Source organism: Pezoporus flaviventris, unplaced genomic scaffold, assembly GCF_033815535.1.
Source record: "Pezoporus flaviventris isolate CSIRO_AGI_PZ_B2104156 unplaced genomic scaffold, CSIRO_AGI_Pfla_v1 ptg000152l, whole genome shotgun sequence".
NCBI lineage: Eukaryota > Metazoa > Chordata > Aves > Psittaciformes > Psittacidae > Pezoporus > Pezoporus flaviventris.
The window spans coordinates 85,979-105,720 of record NW_026892700.1 but is presented as its reverse complement, the minus strand read 5'-3'; the positions used below and the strand labels follow the sequence as shown (position 1 = coordinate 105,720).

General features: G+C 61.8%; 1 protein-coding gene across 1 annotated transcript in view; it reads right to left on the bottom strand.

Annotated features, from left to right (window-relative positions):
* LRP1 (LDL receptor related protein 1) overlaps positions 1 to 17,253 on the bottom strand; it is a 64,855-nt gene extending 47,602 nt beyond the window's left edge. The window contains exons 1-3 of the mRNA XM_061479539.1: positions 16,956 to 17,253; positions 4,784 to 4,906; positions 770 to 907 (exon numbers count right to left, since the gene is read on the bottom strand). Coding sequence (XP_061335523.1) covers positions 770 to 907; positions 4,784 to 4,906; positions 16,956 to 17,028 — 334 coding nt within the window. The 5' untranslated portion in view covers positions 17,029 to 17,253. The remainder of the gene's footprint in view (positions 1 to 769; positions 908 to 4,783; positions 4,907 to 16,955) is intronic.
* Between the last annotated feature and the right edge of the window lie 2,489 nt (positions 17,254 to 19,742).

Sequence of the window (19,742 nt, the reverse complement as noted above, 5' to 3'; positions counted from 1 at the left end):
GCGGAGCAGGGATTCAGGGAGGGTTTTCCAGCAGGATTAGCAAGTGGGGACAGGCCAGGAGCGGGGACAAAGCTCCTGGAAACCAGGAAACAGCACCAGAGGGGTCTCTGGTATCTGAAGCAGAACCCCAGCCCTGCGAGCTTCTAAAGCCAGGAGACAATGGAGCTATTTAATGGCCTGCAGGCTCAGGAATGATGGGCATTCCACTTGCACATGGCTCTGGCTAATCTGGGATCTGCTACCAGCCAGCCCTGAGCCCTGCAGTGAGGGATCAAGGGGAGCACAGAGCACGGTGGCACCAGCGTGAAGCCGTTCAACACAGCCCGTGTGGGGCTCACCCCATACAGCTCCAAACTGGGTACCACTGGGGATCTCATGACCATAGGGAAAGGAGGAGCAAGGGCAGTGTTCCATGGGGAAAGGAGGGACGAGGGCAGTATTCCATGGGGAAAGGAGGGACGAGGGCAGTATTCCATGGGGAAAGGAGGGACGAGGGCAGTGTTCCATGGGGAAAGGAGGGGTGAGGGCAGTATTCCATGGGGAAAGGAGAGGCGAGGGCAGTGTTCCATGGGGAAAGGAGAGGTGAGGGCAGTATTCCATGGGGAAAGGAGGGACGAGGGCAGTATTCCATGGGGAAAGGAGGGACGAGGGCAGTGTTCCATGGGGAAAGGAGAGGCGAGGGCAGTGTTCCATGGGGAAAGGAGAGGTGAGGGCAGTGTTCCATGGGGCAGCCCCTCTCTGCCCATCATCCCCATCCGCAGACACCTACCCCGACAGTGCGGCCCCTCATCGGAGCCGTCGAAGCAGTCGTGGAGCCCGTTGCACAGCTTGCTCATGTGGATGCAGAGCTCCGTGCCCAGGCAGTTGTGCTCATTGGGCTGGCACCGAGACACCTTGCTCTGAGGACCTGGAAGGCAGCAAAGGGGCAGGACGGTCACCAAAGGGAGACCCCAGCAGCCGTGAGGGAGGGGGTGTGTGAGCATCCCCTGATTCCTCTCCCTAGCCCCCTGTTCAACCCTCCTTGCTTTGGATCCCTGCACCCCAGCGCACAAGCAGCACCCACCAAGCAAGGCTCCTTCCAGATAAGGCCACCAGAAAAAGCTCAAGTCCCTGCATCCCGAGCTCTCCCTGGAGGAAGCTCATTAAGAGGCATTGGATTTCCCTTTCAAAGCAGGCAGGAAGCTGCTCTCCGGAGTGAACTTTCCCTTTCCATCAGCTTCCCAGCATTGCGCAAAGGGGATGGAGAGCCAGAGCATCCCCGGACCCCCCCTCTGGGGAACGCATTCCCACCCTTGGGAAGGAGCTGGGATGGGGTCCCAGGAGGAAGGTGACCCCAGAGCTCAGCAGACTCCTTAGCCCAGCCTCTTGGCTCTGAGCCCCCATCACTCCTGGGGGGCCCTAAGCCCCAGCTCTCACCATAGGCACTGCCTCAGGTGCCAACACACTCATTGCTAAGCTCAGCTTGCGGGGGGCCGCTGAGCACCAGGGCTGTGGGCAGACTTAATCTCCATTATTAGCTAGGAAAAACCACAAAGGGAGCAAGGCTTTTCGTGTTAAGCTGCTCTGAAAAGCAGCACGGCATTGAGACAAACAACAGAATACACCACAAACCCATGCACATCCTGAACGAGCTCCACCAACGCTGCTCTCAGGCTGAGGGTGATGCGCTGATGGAGAGCCCCCGGCTCAGCATCACCGGCACAAGACGTGGACCAGACTGCCCTGCAAAGCCCGGCTCCCCTCCATAGGCTCTCTCCATCCCCCTGAACCCCAAACCCAAGGCTTGAGCACACAGCTCCCACTGGAGCCCCCAGCACGCTTCTGCTCAGTCCTGAAGCCCCATTTAGCAGGGACACAGTGGCTCTCTATGCCTTGCCCTCCCATCAGCAGTGCAGAAATAGCTCTCTAAGCTCCCCACGGGGCACCCCGTCCTTGGCAGGGGGAGCACTGAGAAGGGCACCTCACATACCGAGTGCTTTGTCCGTTTTAAGGCAGCTCTGGAGAGCAGCATCACCTTCACCCACGGCTCCGCCGGTGGAGTTTGCCCTAAATAAGCTTAAACTCTCCTTGGAGAGCTTAAACTCTCTCCTTCCATCACACCCAGCTCGCAGGGTCCGGCCCAGCGCTCCGTGTGCCAGCGCATCCTTACCCAGCAGGATCCCTGCCCTGCCAATGGGGGCTCGGGCTGCCACTGCTGAGATACCCTGAAGTGCCTTACCCTTAATGCAGCCAGGGGGAAAGGCTGCTGTGAGCACCCAAACACACTCAAACACACCCCAGGATGTTCCCAGTTAGCCAGGCGGGCCGATGGGTTCCACCAGGATAACGGATCCAGAGCTGGGCTCTCCATTGCAACCCCTGCGGATGCGGGTTCCTTCCTTCCCAGCCCCAATGCAGGGCACCCAATAGGTGATTCCCAGGAGTGGGTTTTATTGCTTCAGAGCTTCTGTTTTCCATGGAAAAATTGCAAATTCAGGGTTAATTAAAGAGCTGTCAATAAATGGGCCCAAAGAACGAAGGCACTGAACTAAAGAGCACAGTCCATCAGTCAGAACTGAGCCGCCGTGTCCATTATTCCCCTGCAAAGGGCCTGGATCAAACCACTTATCACAAGCAGGGCCAGATTAATCTGCAAGCCACTTTGTTTGCTTTTGACTGTGTTGGCTCGCTAATAAATGAGCCAATTTATTACATGTGACAAGCTTGTGGTACACCCCAAGGAGCTGGATTAGATGGGGATTTTCAACCGCTCCAAACCACTGGGAAGGAAAAAAGGGGGGAACAAGCAGCAATTCCTCCTCCTGTAAATGCAGCCTGCAGTTGATCTGGCAACAGCCCAAAGAGACACCGATGTAGGGGAGCGTGGTGGGGAACGGGACGGTCCCACTGGGGTCACAGGAGGAAGCAAGCAAAGGCTTGGCAGACGATGGGCTCACTGGAGATGCATCCGAACCCAAGCAGCCATTGAGAGCTGCAGGCTTGGGGCGGTGGGACCAGGGATGGGAGATGCTCTTAACCTCAGGATGAACGGGGGGATGCTGACTCCTCACCAACATCCAAGCCAATGGTGCCAACCCGGCCCAAGGCCATTTCTGAGAGCCCCGCATCTTTGATCTTCAGCAGGATGGAGCCTCTTGTCCAAGGTAGTTTTCCCTCTAGGAAAGCTCCCATCGACCGGGCAAGAACCGGGTGTGAGCCACAAGCACCAGCTGGGGAAGGGAGCTCTTCCTATGCTCAGTGAACACGCGAGCAAGGCCAGCAAACCCTTCAAAGGGTTCCCCAGGGAGGAAAACCTCGCACGTAAGAGACGGTGTTTCGGGAGCCTCTGACACGAGCACATCACTGCGATGGCAACAGCGCTGCCAGGGCGCAAAGGGCTGCGCCAAGCAGCGGGGCGAGAGCTTCGGAAGCAGATTAAACGCAAGCAATCAAAGTCATTCTCTCCCTGCCAAAGAGATAAGGGGGATGAGAGCCTGCTGGGAGCCCCGGTGCCAAGGTGGCGTGAGAACAGCTCGCCTGGCAAGGCCGGAGATAGCGGGCTCCGTGCCCTGCCTGTGCTGACAGGTCAGGGCAGGAGCAGGCAGGCAGCAGCCTCCATTCACAGCCCGGCCATGGGAAAGGCACCCGGCTTCATGAGCACCATTGCCGGGGTGCCAATGGGGACAGCCCCGCGGGGCACAGCATCCTTGGGGCTCCCTCTTGGTGCTCCCCAGTAGGAACTGAGGGCAGGTCAAGGCCTTGCTCTGCCTGCCCCATCCACAAAGGGGGCTCTGCCTTCACAGAGGAAGAGGGAGAAAGAAGGGGGAAAGGGAAAGAAGAAACAGGAAGAAGGGGAAGAGGGAAAAGCATCCGAGGGCTCCGTTCCCCATTCACCTGTCCGTATGGATGGCTGCACAGGCACGCCATGCGTCAATCAGGACGGGTTTCTTCCAGCCAAGGAAGGCCTCTGAGTCCTCTCGCAGTAATTTTCCAGGGCTGCAGATTGACTGGAGCCAAACAGCCCATCCCAGCCCCCTCATCCCTCCCACGGAGGGGACGGTTGCATCATTTTGCCTCAAGAAATAAATAACCTCAGTGCTGAACCAGAAACTGCTTTAGAGGAGACCTTAATGGCAAGTACAGCGGGAAGCAGGAGTCGGGGAGGACGAGAGGCACAAACCCTGATGCAGTAAAACAAGGCAACAAGGGCAGCACTCCTTCCCTCCTCCACGGCCTTGCTCCAGCCAGAGCAGAGCCCCCATGCAGAACTCGTCCCCCCCCCAAACATCTCTTGCACCCCATCCAACCCAGCCCTGTTCCCCATTTGCTTCCAGGGAGACCCGACCGCCCCGTCGGAGGTGGGAGCATCCCTGGGGCCGCTGCAGCAGAGCATCCAATGGTAAAGCCAACAGAGCATCCTCATCCAAACACATCCAGGGACCGCAGTGTGGCTTTGCCCAGGACTCCAATAGATTTCCCTCCTTCTCCTCCATCACCGGAGGCTTGAGGAAGGGATGCAGCCGCTGCCCCGTCCTCCACCTTCCTCATGTCCGTCAGTTGGGATGGATCCACCCCCAATAACCCAGCGCTACCCCACTCCCAGGAGGCTGTCCTGTGATGACGGATCACAGCCCCACAAAGATAAAGGGAGGACAGAGAGATGGATGAGTGGTACCCACCCCCAGCAAGGGGAGAAGCAGGAGCGGAGGTAGAGCGGTTGATGCCGCCTGGAAGAAGCGTGCAACGAGGGGATGGGTGAAGCAAACCCAAAGGAACACGATGAGGAAAGGAAAGGCATACATACATATATCGGGTGATTCATCCGAGCCATCCGGACAATCCTTTTCCCCGTCACAGCGCCAGCCCTTAGATATGCACGTTATCTGATCTTTGCATGCAAACTGTTTAGGGCTACATGTCTTCGGTGCTGGATGAGGAAAGAAAGAACGAGAAGAGAGAAGATCAGTTCCTTCCCAAGGACAAGTTGTTTAGAAAAGAAAAAACCCCACGAACATCGAAATTAAAGGCTAAAGATGGCTTTTGGGTTGAGTCCTTCCTAACGGCTCAGCAAAAGCTGGAGCCTGGCATCAGCTCCATCAAGCTTGCCCCTAAGGAAAGGAGAGAATTGAAAGCGGAGCATTAATTACACTGCGAGAAAACAGGAACCGGGGGTCCACGATGCGCTACCCGATTTTAAAGCTCATTTAACTGGGATGAATTAGCTCCCGGGAGCCAAGGGAGGGCTGTTTTCTATGCTAGGCAGGGAAAAAAAAGGGGGAAAGCATCAGAAAACCTAAATGAGAGCAAATTAAAAAGTCCCATTTTTAAAGGATGCAAAGGGCACCAGCAGCGGGATGGGGGTTTCATCCATCCTTAACACGCATGGACACGTGAGCACTGTGGCTGGAATGGTGCTGCCAAGGGAGGGATGGTGACCCCGGCACCGTGGTCCTGCCACATGCAGGAATACACCAAAGCCAGAGCAGAAACCAGCAGGAAAACCTAAAGCACAGGGAGCAAAACAGGCCTGATCCCTGCGGATGGGAGCAGGGCTGGGAAGAGTCCCAGTGCCCGCATCCCATTGACAGAAGTGGTACCTCAAGGGAGCCGCAACGAGGGCAGGAAAGGCAGGAATCCTTGGAAAGCCAACAGAAAGCAACCATGGAGGTTTGTGTAAAGCAAAGGCAAACACACACAATTCCCTAAGCAGTTATCTTGTGCCATCCCTGTCTCCTGCTAAACTCCCTGCGCCGAGGATCCATACGGAAAGAGGGGCTCTGCATGGGCCTCTCTGCAGCATTCCACGACCCTCAGCTTCCCGACAGGCAGAGAAGGTGCCACGATCCCTCTCCAGCTCCTGCCACGGGAAGGAAATGCTGCAGCCAGGTCTGGGCAGCTTCTGTCCTGTCTGCAATAGGGATGCTGCTGAGGATGGGTAAAGCCCGGTCCCCACAACAAATCCCAGCTCCTAAAGGGTGGGAGGATGCTCTCCCCCCTCCACCCCGTGGAACAACACCGACTCTTGCTCAGCCCTGCCCGAGGGCTTTGTTTGGTGTCCCTGGGTTTGATTGAAGGGTACCACCTCCCACAGCCCTCGCTTCCCTTCTGTCTCCCGAGCATCCGCAGCGCCGGAGCTGCTGCTTTGCGGGGAAGGCTCCACACCACGACAGGGAGCTCAGCGCCAGCAAGATGGAGACTGGCCCTATCAAAATGGATGAAACAGCCCCGCTTAGGAGCAGATGCCTCCAACACCCCCCCCACAACTCTTCTTTAGGATGACTTGGAGACCAAACCTGTCCCCATCCTCCCACAGCAGGAGCCTGGGGACCAGCTCGGCTCCGCCGCCTCCTCTTCCCGGAGGAGCTCATCTCCCGCCTCCATCTCCCAGCCACAAGCGCACCAAACGCGAGGCTCCTTAAGGAAACCACAGCAAAGAACCAGCCCCGCTGTGGGTTTCCTGCCCCCCCTTCATCCTCCCAGGTCTGCAGCAGCCCCAGAGTGACCCACGGCAGCCGCAAGCGCACCACCGACCGCAGGCAGGAACCAGCGGCATCCATCGTCTGCCCCGCAATGAGCTCAGTCCCCAGCCTCTCAGCACCTCCTGCCCCCCAAAGGGAGAGGGCAGACCCATAGGAAGAGGGCAAGTGGTCCCCAGCCTGCTGGGGAGGTGAAACCACAACCAGGATCTTGTCTTGCACTGGAGACACCAGTCCTGGAGCAGAGATGCTCACAAGCAGGGAAGATTGGTCCCTCTGGCAGGTTAAAGCCATTCCCCCTTGCCCTGTCCTACATCCCTTGTCCAAAGCCCCTCTCCAGGTTTCTTGTAGCCCCTTTAGGCCCTGAGAGCTGCCCTAAGGTCTCCCCAGGGTGCTCGGGGGGGTTCTGGGCTCAAGCACACACCGAAGCCGGGTCATGGTAACCCCTATGTACCAGCACCTACACCTTGCGCAGCAGCCCCATCCCCATGGATGCCCTTGGAGCAGAGCAGAGCAGAGCAGAGCAGGTTCTCCTGTGCTGGCAGCTGCTCCCCCCCAACAGGAGCAGTGTGGGACCTTCTCCAAGCACTGCAGCTCTGTGAGGCCGCACATCACAGCTTTCCTTAGGGAAAACCACCCCGGAGGGCAATACCCTGCTCCTGACGGGCTGACACCGCAACGCCGCCGAACCCAAACCCAGCTCAAACCCCCTCCACCATTCCCAAACACCACAAGGGCCTCAGCCAAGGCCTTGGGTTTCCCATTGCTGCCATGGCTGCGTGCACGGGGAAGGATGGAGATCGCATCCCCTTGGCTCCTCGGCAACCCAGCGCGCTTTCCGTCCTTGCACAGCATGTACCCAAGCGCGTTAAATGGCCCCAGGGTAAGCGTGGGGATGGCCTGGGGGCCAGGTGGGCAATCGGAGAAGGTGCCTCCTTAATGCATCCCTCACACGGAGCCAAATCTGCTTCCCAAAGCCGGGCACCAGCAGCAGCGGCAGCGGAGCACGGAGCGGAGAATAAAGGTGCCTTCATGCAGCGCACAATGGCCAGCTCAGAGCGGGGCCGCGGCAGCTGCAGGAGCCATCACACGTCCCTCGATGGCAGCCAGAGCAGAGATCCCTGCTTAAAAGTCATTCAAAGGGGGAAGAAGGGGGAAAACCATCCTTAAAAAATGGCTATTTGGGTCCAAGAAAGGGGATCCTTCCTTCTTCATCCCGCAGGATGGGGACCGAGCATCCCGCCAGCCACGGGCGGAGGGATGGGGAAAAAAGGGTGCTCAACACAACAGAACCCATTGCACCGTGCCCAAAGCAAGAGCGGAACAACCCCATTTCAGCAGCTGCTGAGCGGGGTCTCCACCTCGAAGCTCCCTTCGGGACGGCACGGAAACCTCGATGAACTGGAAGCAAAGGCCCCGAGCACGAAGCAGCTCCTTCCCCGGCCGTTCCTCTTCAGCCCAGCTCCTCCTCCCCTCTGCAGGAGGAGGTGGCCAGCAAAGGAAACAGCCTGGCCATAAATAGGGGCTGGAATGAGGGTGATTTGCAAACCAGATGTTCTGGAGCAATGGTGGGGGGGGAAGGACGAAAGCACGAGAGGGAGCAAAATAAATCCACTCCACATTCCTCCCAGGTCTCCGTTCCCTGCTTCCCGCTCCTTTCCATGCTCCCACACCCCATCCAAAGCACACACCTCCTGCGCCCTGCACCCAGAGCCGGGAGCCACCATCCCACATCCCACCCGGTGCGATGGATCCGGACTGGTACCCGCAGCATCACCAAGCAGCACGCAGCTCCCAGCACCGCTATGGTCTGATCTCATCTGCTCCCATGTGGGCAGCTTTGGGCTGATTTCTGGCCTTTCTCCAGGGAAATGACCCCACCAGCCAGCTGAACATCACACCCTCTTCACTGTCCCTCCCTATGGACTCAGCCCTCAAGACATCACTTGGTCGGTGCTGTAGCACCCAATGAACCAAACACGAAGCTCAGAGTCACCCTTTCATCCTTCTCCCCCGCATCACCCATCCTTGGGCCTTGAATGGCAGGGATAAACCCCACCATTGGCTCCTTTTCCATGCTTTTCACTCCCGATTTCCCGGAGTTTCTCCAGGAAAGGATAAAGCAGGAGGCACTCGCAGCCCTCGGCTCTTCCCTGCTCCAGGGGCTTGGTGCAGAAGCCATGAGGCCGATGCTAAAAGCCCAAATCCCTGCAGGATTCCAGCTCTGGCTTCAAGACAGGGTAACAGAAACACTCCAACCAATCAACCCCAAAGCCCAAGGCCCATTTTTCCAATGGGAAAGGCGAGCGGAAGGTTGCCTCGCTCCGTTCTGCGCTTCCAGCCAGGATCTCCGAACAGTGCAGATGCATTTTTGCAATTCCTCCACCCGGCCCCTTCCAACGGGCAGATTCAAACCAGATCCACGGCTCCATCCCAGCGCCGCTTCCACCAATGACGCTGCTGTGCGCTCCCGGCCATTCCCGACAGAGAAGCCGCAGGTATGCGCGGAGGGGCCCGTCCAATTGCTAAGTAAATATTGACTTTCAAATGCATTCCCCCCCCCCCCCTTTTCCTTTCAGTTCTTCTCCTACTGCATCGAAATCCTGCGGGATCAACCTTCATAAACACAAAAAGGAGCCAATTTGGGGAGGAAGAGCAGCATTCCAGCGGCAGCACAGCGCTGACCCTCGGCAAGGCTCCGGCTGGAGAACGCGGCTCCTTTGCTGATGATGCTAGGCACAAGTTCTTCCCTGTGAGGATGCTGGGACACTGGAATGGGTTGAATGGAGAAGCTGCCCCATCCCTGGCAGCGCTCAGGTTGGATGGGGCTTGGAGCAAAGCTGCCCTAGTGGATGGTGTCCCTGCCTGTGGCAGGGGATGGGAACTGGATGGGCTTTAAGGTCCCTTCATCCCAAACCATTCCGTGATTTCTCCTGACTGCAGGATCTGCCATTGCTGCTTCCCAAACTCAGACAAAAGAGGGAAGGGGGGGGGGGGGGGAGATGAAGGACGATGGATGGGAGAACATTGCCCCTAAGGGCAGATGGAAGATGGAGGCTGCCCCAGGAGCATCCAGGAGGAAGGGGAATAACATCACATTGTGGCTCCCAAGGGCTGCTTTCATCCCACAGCCCCGCCAGCACCTGACTCCAAACAGATCCAGGGGGGAAGACGATGGAAATGGGAGCATGGATCAGGAAATGTGGATGCGATGGGAGGAGGAATTCCCCCCCCATCCCCTTCCCTCCTGATCCCCAGATGAGATGCATTAAAAACAAGGGAGGGGGGGGAAGAGAGAAATCATTTGCATCTTAAACCAAATTCAGAATCCCCCTCATCCCCCTCCTGCTCCAGCCCCACAGAGGGGTCCATGGAAGAATGAGCTGGAAAATGGCAGGAGATGGAACCAGATGAAACGAATCCAGTAACAGAGCTTGGTAACACACAACGTGCTGGGGAGGGAGGGAGGGAGGGGAGGGAGGGCAGAAGGGGCCGGCTCCAGCCACGCACTGGAGGGTGTTTGGAGGCAGATCCGTGCCCGTTTGCTTCCTTTCTCTTTTTTTTTTTTGCAGCTTATCTGCAATTTAAATGAAAAAGGAGGGGATAAAAGAAAAGGGAAGAAAAAGGCGTTTGCAGCCAAGAGAAAGGGGCTTTGGATGGGCTGCAGCCGCCCTGGCCAGCAGCCACCCAAGCCAAGGGGATGCTCCGGTTCCATCCCCACTCAGTCACCCCATCAGGGCTGATCCAAACCGGAGGGGGGGGGGGGGACACGGGTTCCCCTCTACCTGCTTTATTCCCTTGGTTTATTGTAGGGATGCTGAGTGGGATGTTTCTACCCTGGGCAGTTGGGAACCCAAACAGACGAGAGTGTTCTGCACTGGAGGCAGTTATTTATGGCTTGTGGCTAAAGCTGATAACGCTTCCTGCAGAGACCTGCCTGCATGGTGCAATAAAGCAATTGCACATTATAGATTAATAGGCATTTCATCTGGGCAGCTGAAATCAAGGGGCAGAACGCTGCTGCTGGAGCTCAGCAGAGCAGCCCAGGGCTCCACGCAGCCTCTGGGGCTTTGCTGGGGGCAGGAGGGTGCTGGTGCTTCCCCCTGCCCGGGCCGGGCAGCAGCTCGCCAAGGCTTTCAAAGGGCTGGAGCCAGGCCAAACCCATTGGCCTTAATTCATCAGTCAACTCAATTTCGCTGGCCTCGCAAATAAGGACTTTGTCTGAGATGGGGAAACGGAGCAGAGCAGCTATTGTGGCCCCGGGAGCGGGCAGAAAGGGCCCTTTGAGAGGACACTCTGCCGGAATAAAAGTCACTTTCATCCCAGAATAATTAGCATGCTCTGAGTACACTAATTATTCCGGCATAAAGGGACTCTTATTCCCAAGCAGCGCAGAGAGATGCTCTGGATTCTGGTCCACCTGCACGTGTGAACGCAGCTTCAGAGGGGTGATGAGGATGTGGAGATGCAGCTCCATCTCCAGCCACCTCCGTGGGGAGCATCCCCCAGTGCTGGGGAGGACACGGAGCCACCACCATCTCCTGCTGCTTCAAAGGTCTCCCCATGACAAAACAGTGCTGCGGTCCACACAGGGCTTCTGGCCACCACCAGCTCCCATCCTGGTCCCCAGAAGCAAACCTGACCATCCCTGCCATGGCATGGCAAAATGTCCCATCTAAGGGGTACAGATGCTTACAGAGGAACCCGTATGGATGTGTCTGTGCAGATGCTGCATCCCAGATGCTACCCTACCCCTCGGCGTCTCCATCAGTGATGAAGCGCTCGCCTGCAGCAGCCTGGATGCTCTAAGGTGGTTCCTGTGGGTCAAGGATCCTGGTTTGGCTGGTTTGACCTTCTGCAAGGTGCAGAAGAAGAAGCTTTAAGATTTTACATACAGATACATATAGATATATAATGATATATAGTTATAGAGATACATATGGCCTGGGTGGGTTTTGAGGGACGATGGCATTGGAGCGGCTGCGGAGGAGAAGAGCAAGCTGGTGAGTAAGCACAACGCTGGGCTCCAAATCCACTCTTCCGCAGGGAAAACACGCTCCAGGCCGCAAGAGGAGACGCTGAGTGAACCCATCTGGAAGGGCCGGGGGCTGCGGCAGGAAGCGAGGCACCGACCCAGGGATGCTGCCCCGGCTCGGGGCCAAGGGCCCTGCCAGGAGCAGGCAGGGGACAGGGGATGGGTGCCACGGTGTGGCTGTTTCAGCTGACTTTTAGGGCAGGGGGAGAACGTTTCCGTCATCGGAAGTGAGGTGGGAAGCACCAAGTGGCAAAGGCAAAGGCCAAGTGACCCCGCAGTGATTGCCCCCGTGCCCCACAGCATCCGCCCCGGCCGCCGGAGCGGGAAGTATTAAACCCAAGTGCTTCCTTTTCCAAACAATACAAAGGCACCGGGACACGCACTGGGACCAAACCCTTCCCAGCCTTCTCCCAGCTCCTCTCCCCACACTGGGCTGCACACAGGGATGGGGTCCAGCACCCCAGGGAGGATGGGACCACCTCAAGCACCGCACCTGGGGATGCTGCAGCCCCTCCTGTGTTGCGCATCATCAGCTGGAGCTGCTTTCCCAGCCACAAACCGGACAGGGATGGATGAAGAGCATCAATGTTGGCAGCTGGGGATGGGGAACACAAGGCACACGCTGGACCCCCACTATTAGCAAGCCAGTGTGGTGCCTGTAAAGCACAGAGGGGCAGGGGACGGTCACGGCTCGAGCATCTGCATTAACGCTGATCTCAAAGGTCTTTTCCAACCTGGTTCACGCTATGATTCGATGATCCCTTTAGGCCCCGCCATTCAAATTCCAAGCACAGCACCAACAGAAGGGCGCATCCCCAGGATGCCGGCGCTTTGTGCCGCTGCAGCACCAAGAGGCAGAGCAAGGGGGACCCCGGCAGGGACTCAGCCCCCACAGAACCCCATGCAGCATCGCAGGGCACCGGCGCAGGGAGACGCTCGGCTCTCCATCAGCTACAAAGAGCCGCTGCGTGAATGCAGGGCCGGCTGCAGAACAAAGAGCTGCACCGTACGAAGTAAATGGAGGAGGCTGATGCGTTCCAAAGCAGATTCCCCCAACCCATTTGCCCGGCAGCAAACACAAAACCCAGGCACCCCCAGCAAGGCCACGGCAGGGGAGCAGCGGCGCCGGCGCCAGGCTCAAATCCTCCTCCTCGGCTACGGTGGCCAAGGGATGGACACCAGCGCCAAGCCTAAAGCAGCAGTGGACCCCCCTCGCCCCCATTAGTTACCAAGCAAACCACGCTCGTGGTCACCTTCCCATCAGCAGCTCACCAGGACGCGAGGGTCAGCGCCACGGTGTCCTTTGGAGAAAGAGCATCTTGCAAGAGTTCCATTGAAGATGCAACTTCCAACTCAATCAGACCCCCCCCCAAAGCATCGGCAGTTCCCACCGATGCCTCAGGCCACACGCTTTGGACACCGCAGGTGAGCCGAGGCTGCTCTTCCCATCCCTCCCCTTCGGTGGCACCGTGAGCAGGGTCCCACCGGAGGAGCTGCCTGCAGGGTCATTATCCAACATCCCAGTTGCCAACCCCACAAGCCCTTTTGCTCCCCGCAGTGCTGGGACCGTCTGGGATCCTGCAGAGCATCTGCATGACTGCAGCTCCAGCCTGCTCCGTTCCCCTGGCTAAGAAAGGACATGGGGAGTCTATATTTAGCCTCAGAAATGGCTGGAGCGCGTTGGGGAAAGCAACCTCACACAACAGAATAACAACCAGCAAACCAGTCCTCGCGGCCCACCCAGTACTTTTCCTCCTTAAAATAAGAAGCAGAGAGTGAAGCAAACAAGGAGCTGGAGCCAAACGAGAAAACACGGAGAGCGTTTGCTGCCGGCCAAGGGACGTCGAATGGAAAGGACGGGGACGTCAACAGCAAATCCTGGTCTGTAAATAGCTTGAGTCTGGCTCGCAACGGGGAGGGAAAGGCATCCCCTCGACAAGCCTTGAGGATGGAGCCGCCGCACTGACCGGGAGAGGCGGCCGTGGGTCAGCTGGGGCCGTGCCAGGGTGCACGGAGCAAGGGGTCGATGTGTGGGGCTGGCACGAGGAAGGAGCTCGCTGTGCATCTGGGAACTGAAACCGTGGCAGGGCCTGGAAGAGGAACCTCCGGCCCCAATCCCACCCGCGCGCTGATGGTGCTGAGTCAGCAGGAGCGCGGCACAGCCCGGCCCAGCCTGTGGCTCAGCCCTGACCGCACACCCCACGCTGTCCTGCGGCCTCAGAACCCCCCCTCCATGCGCTCCCTCCCAGGCCAAAGGGCTCTTGCAGAGGCACGTGCTCCCTGCACCGCTTGGAGGGGCTGAGCAGCACCCAGGCCCCTGCTGAATGGCCCCCCCCCCATAGGGAGCACAGCATCCCAAAGGCAGAGCCAAAACCACGGCGATTTTGGGCTCAGCTGCCCCTGCCTCCTGTACAGGGCAGCAAAACTCCCCCACTGTGGGCAGCCATCCCTGTGGGAAGGCGTCTGGGGCAGGGAACAGCGGGAGCACGCAGCAGAAAGCCGGCACGGAGCCCTGCATCCCTCTAGGAATGGCAGTGATGCTCCTGGTGAGGGCAAAGGGCTCCTCACCCTGCCCCATCCTCAGCCACCCGCCCCAGTGGAGGATAACGCCCACAGCAAACACCAGGAGGTAACCAGGACTCTGCTGCAGCCGGGTGCCCCCCACAGCATCCCAGATGGGGAAGAAGAGGGGCTGAGCTCAACCTGCCCATGACAGAGAGAGGATGGGGTTTTCCCTCCCACCTCGAAGCTGACACGAGGCTGTTCCTGGGGTCCCCACCTCGCAGTTGGGTTACACAGCTTTTCCCTTCACTTGTTCCTGCTTTTCCTCTCCTGCAAGGAGATGGGAACGCTGCGTGCAGCAGAACGGAGCCGGTCCAGCAGGCAGGTAACCGGCACCGGGCATCTCACACAGGCTCATGGTGAGGAGGAACCGGAATCAGATCCTTTGGAAGAGGCTCCTGGGAGCCAGGATCAGGGAGGACCAGGGTGGGTTTTGCTCCACATCAGCCCTGTGGCTCCTCAACACCAGAGAAGCAGCATCACGAGCTGGAGGGCTTCAGCAGCCCCCGCTCCTGAGGAGCACATGGAACCGCATGGAGAGGACATGAGGAGACACCACAAGACAAGGGGGCCGTGTGCCACAGCTGCTCCCACCTCCACACCACCCACCACGGCTTTGGAAGCAGCAGGAAGGCAGAAAGCAACGCCTCGGTTTCACCCCAAAACCGGCACCGCTGCCAAGGATGCTCCAGCACTGCCCCATCCATCAGCACACACCACGGGGCAGGAGCAGCATCCACAGCACAGCATCTCCCATGCAGGGGCAGGCTCCTGCGAGCCCCAGGATGCTCCACAAGGGGCCAGTGGGGACCCTCCTGTCCCCACCATTGCACTGGAAGTGCTGCACCGAAGCACCGCAGCCCTTGACCACAGGTACTGCCAAGCCAGGAGTGGGGCAAGCCCTGCCTGCCCTCACCCGCGGCCCCATGGCTGCGTGGGGCAGCTCCGTGCCACTGGAAAGCAGCACCATAGCTCTGGTAGACAGGAGCCGTGCCCTTTGTCCCACTGGAACAGATTCTCCCCTATCCCCCAGGCTGGACTTTGCCTCCTGTAGCCAAAGCCAGGATCAACTGAACAGGTCCAGAGCAGCAAACAGGGGCAGTGTTTGTCTCTAGGCAAGGATGGGGACTCTGCACCCCACTGCCAGCAGCATCGGGGCAGCACCGGCTCCATCACAGCTCCCAGCTTGCCCCTGGCCTGAAGCAGGAGATCAGAGCCCAGCCAGGACCACTGGAGCCAAGGTGCCACCCTCTGTACCCCTGCCAGCTTCAAGAGCCCATCTGCAGCCTCCTGCAGCTCCATCCCCAGCTCTCCAAGGAGCCCTCACCCTGCTGGGCTGCCCCACGGAGCGAACAGCACCTCGCCCCCAATGCCACCCCCCTGGCGCTGGGAGGGAGGGGTGGCTCTGCATTGGGTTTCACCCCACTCCAGCTCCTGGGGTGGAGAAGGGGCCAGAGGAACTTCCTTCCCGCACATCATCCTTCCGCAGCCTGTTTCCAAAGGCAACGCAGCTTATGCAACGAGCGATGCCCGTCCCTCCCGCCCCCATGGACTTGGGAATCTGCCGGCAGCTCCCAGCCACCATCCAGTGAGGATGAGGCCTATGGCCATGGGGATCCTGGGGAGAGGGCTGGGAGCAGGGCAGCAGCAGCTCAGCGCTTCACCATCCCCATCCCCATGGGGTCAATCAACCTCTGCTCCCTGCAAGGGGCACCAGTGAAGCACCCGGACCTCCAGTGGGGCGAGGAGGGATGGAAACCGCAGGCTCCAGCCTCCCGCAGCCCCAGACAGTAATGTGGGGAAGGGATGTGGCATTCACCCAAGCCTCCTCCTCCTCTTCCTCCATCCCGCTGACCTGGGCACAGGTCAAACGCTGCCACCGTACCAAACACCAGCAGCTTCACTCCAAGGTGGGCGAAGAAAGGGCGCAGAAAACCCGTCCCCCCCCCCCCAAAATAACCCTCACACCAACCAACTGCTCCAGTCCCCTGCCAGGGCCACCCTGAGGGAAGCCATAAGCGGAAAGTGCCAGCTCAGAGCCCCCATCCCTCTGCTTTGGAAGGGAAAAGCGGGCTCCAGCCCCGTGGCTTGAGGCGTCGCAGGAACTTCTCCATGGCCGGTTCCCGGCGCGTTCGGCTGCCAGCTCCCAAACGCGCTCCGGCTGCCAAGAGCGGCCCCTCATCCGCTCCGAACCCTCGGCCACGGAGCTGACGAGCTCCTCCAAGTATTTACTGAATAGATCAATAAGCGCCGGGAACGCGAGACGTGCGCAGCCTGGAAAGAAAGCGGCTGGCGGGGGGCCGGCCCGGGCCGACGGACGGGGGGGACAGCCCCAGCGCTGGGTAAACATTTATCCCAGTGCCACCGCGCTGGCCACGGCCGAGCCCCGCAGCCCCGGCTGCGGCAGAAGCGGCCCCAGTTATGCAAGGAGCGTGGGGCGAGGCCAGGCTGCCCCGGGGAGCTGGGGGGGAGCCCCGCGTTAAGGGGACCCCCGCGTTAAGGGGACGCCGAGTTCCAACTTTCCTGCGTGGACGGAGGGGGGGGGAAACTTTGGGTTCCCCACGAAAAGGGGGCGTCGGGCGGGTGGAACCCCCCGGAACGGGTGGGAGCGGCCGGAGGGGGCCTGGGGGGGCGCGGGGAAGGGCGGCCCGTCCCGGTGCCCCCCCCCGCCCGGTGCCCTCAGCGGGGGCCGTGCAGCGCCCGCTCTGCTTTGTCACGGCGGCGCCCCCCGACCCGAGCGCCGCGGCCCCGCCGGCTCCCGGCCCCGCGCCCCCGACAGCGGCCGCGGGGCCGCGCAGCTGCGGCGCTCCGGGTCCGCGTCCGTGTGTGTGCGCGTCCCCCCCCCCCCGTCTCCAACCACCAGGAGCCCCGCTCCCCGGCGCGGGGCCCGGGCCCGCACTCACCTTCGAGGGCGCGGGCGGCGGGCGCGGCCAGCAGGGCCAGCAGGCACCCGGCGAGGGGCAGCAGCGGCCCCATTGCCGGCGGCTCGGCGGCGGCTCGGCGGCTCCTCACGCCGTGCTGCCCGCGGGGCGGCGCGTCCCGGGCCCGCGCACCGACATCCGCGGAGGGAGGGGGCGCGGGGCGGGGGCGGGCGGGGGAGGGACGGGACGGGACGGGGCGGGCCGGGATGGGATGGGACGGGGCGGGGGGAACCTCGGCACCCTCCGGACCCTCCGGGCTGGGCGGCGGCGGCGGCGGCGGCGGAGGAGGAGGAGGAGGAGGGGGGGGGGCGAGGGGAGGGAAAGGGAAAGGGGGGGGTGCGGAGGGGAGGGATGGATGGATGGATGGATGGATGGAGAGCGCGCGCCGCCGCCGCTCCCGCCTGACGTCACCGTGCGCGCGCCGCCACCGCCGTGCGCGCTCCCGTTGGGGAGCGCGGAGGGGAAACAGGGGCGGGAGGCGGGGGGGGGAAGAGTGAGGGGGGTCCTACGCGGCGGTGCGCATGCGTAACGGGGACCGGGACTGTGTCGTCGTCGTCGTCGTCGTCACCCCCCGTCCGTCCGTGTCCCCCCCCCCCCCGGTGCGGGCAGGAGCACGGCCCGGTGCGGGCTCGGTACAAGCGCGGTGCGGTGCGGGCGGGAGCTGCCGCTGCGGTACCCACGCGTGGTGCCCGGGCCCGGAGAGTTCGGGGCGGAGGCGCCGCTGCGGAGCAAGCACAGGACGGAGAACAAGCGGTGCCCGCGACGGGGGAGCCTCGGCCCCGCTTCCCCCGCGCCCACCGGGCAGCCCCGGGGGACCCTGTGCACGGGGTCGTCCGTGCGAGCCCCCCCACACACATCCCTTCCCCTCGGTGGGTCCCCGTGGGCCGGCTCCGTTTTGTCACCCCAGAGACCCCCTCATCACCACGGGTATGATGTCAGAGCCGGAGCCGTGACGTCAGAGCCGGAGCCGTGACATCATTCATCTGTCACAGCATCCCGCCTGCACGGGGCTGAGGCCGGATGCTGAAGGGGGGGGGGGTGTTGCAATCTGTACCAGCCCCCCCCCCCCCCGAGTGATGTCACTTGTTAAAACAATGACGTCACTCGCCCGCCCCACCCCACCCCGGTGAGGCAGCAGCGCTGGCAGAAGCGGCTGCACCAGATGTTTGGGAGGAAGATCCAGATGTTCTGGGAAGCCTCCCCTGCAAAAGGGCTGGGGGGGGGGGGGGGGATGTCCCGGGGGCGGCGGCGGAGGAGGGGGGGGAGCCGAAGGGCTGCTCGGTCCCGTCCCCGCACGGGGCCCCCCGGAGGTTGCGCAAGCCCCGCCGAGTGGAGACGACCGGATTCCTCCCTCGAGTGGCCCCCGGCCAGAGCCCCCCCTTCCCCGCAGGATGCTGCCCCGAGCCGGGATGTGGGGAGGGGGACCCCGACCGCCACCCCCCCCCCCCCCCCCCCCCAGGACACCCGGGACTGGATGGTGGGGGTCAGCACTCGGTGCGAAGGGGGGGCAGTGGATACGGCTCCACGTCTGGTGCCCGTAACGGCCACGAGCACCGAGGGGGCACCAGCGCCGCGGCGTGAAGAGCGATGGGGACAACGCGGGGAAGCGACCCCAGGGCTTCGGACCTTGGGGGTCCGGCGGCGGCCCTGCCCCGGCACCGGCAGCTCCCGCCCCGGTGGCACCGGCGGTGCGGCAGCGCTCTCTGGCGGCCCCGCCGTGGCCCTACGCGGTGCTGCCCCCTCCGCTCCGGCGAGGGGTGTCGGAGCAGCCCCACGAGCACCCCGCGGTGGGCAATGGGCCCGTCCGGTCCCAACGTGGGTATCCCCGTGCAGGGACCCCGTTCCCATCCTCGGGCCGGCACAGGAGGGGGCACAGGGACCGGATGCGGGAGCGGGGTTGCGTGGGTACCAGAAACGGGGCAGATGCGGGGCGGGGGAGGCGGCGGTGGCACCGGGCGGGCGCGGGGCTCGGGCAGGTCTCTGCAGTGGCCGCGGGTGCCGGTGTCGGGGCCGTTCCATTGCCGGTGCCCCCCCTCGCACGCTCCCGCCGCCCGCGCGTCTCCTCCCTCTTCCTGGTGCTCGGCGCTTTCCGCCGGAGCGGGGCAGCCGCGGGACCCGGCCCGGCCGCGCCCGCCGCCGCCATGGAGTGAGGGGAGCGCGGCCCGGCCCGGCCGCCCCCCACGACCGGCGGCTCCCGCCAGGTAACGGCGCCGCGGGCGAGACGGGGGCGCGGGGCCGGGACCGGGAGCGGGACCGGCGGCGGGGCCGAGGCCTCCGTGGAGCGCCCGTTGCGGGGGGGGGGGGGAGCCCGTCACGGCACCGGGGGCTGCCTGCGGGGCTGCGGCCGCTGGAGGGGGAGCGGAGGCACTGCCCGGTGTCACCGCGGCGTTTTGGGGTGCGATGGGGAACGGGATCCGGGTCTGCAGGAGCCAGGGCTGGGTTGAGCTGGGCTTGGGCCGGCGTCGAGGCTCCCTTTGGCCCCCCTAAGAAGAGCTTCCAGTGGCAGGGAGCGTCCGGTTGAGGCAGCCCCGGCGGGGTCCACAGCGTCCTCCCTGCAGCGCCATCACCGGGGTCCCACGGGCCAGGACCGTGGTGCCCCCCCTCCCGCCAAGCACCGTGGGGAAGCCGAGGCCTGGTGAGGGGCAGTGAGGTCTCTCAGGCTGCATCCCTATGGAGGCAAAGGTGGAGCAGAGCTCAGGTGTCCTGAGTGTCAGGAGCGGCAAAACCTCGGAGCAGCTCACCCGGAAAAAGCCCCGGGGAAATCTCTGC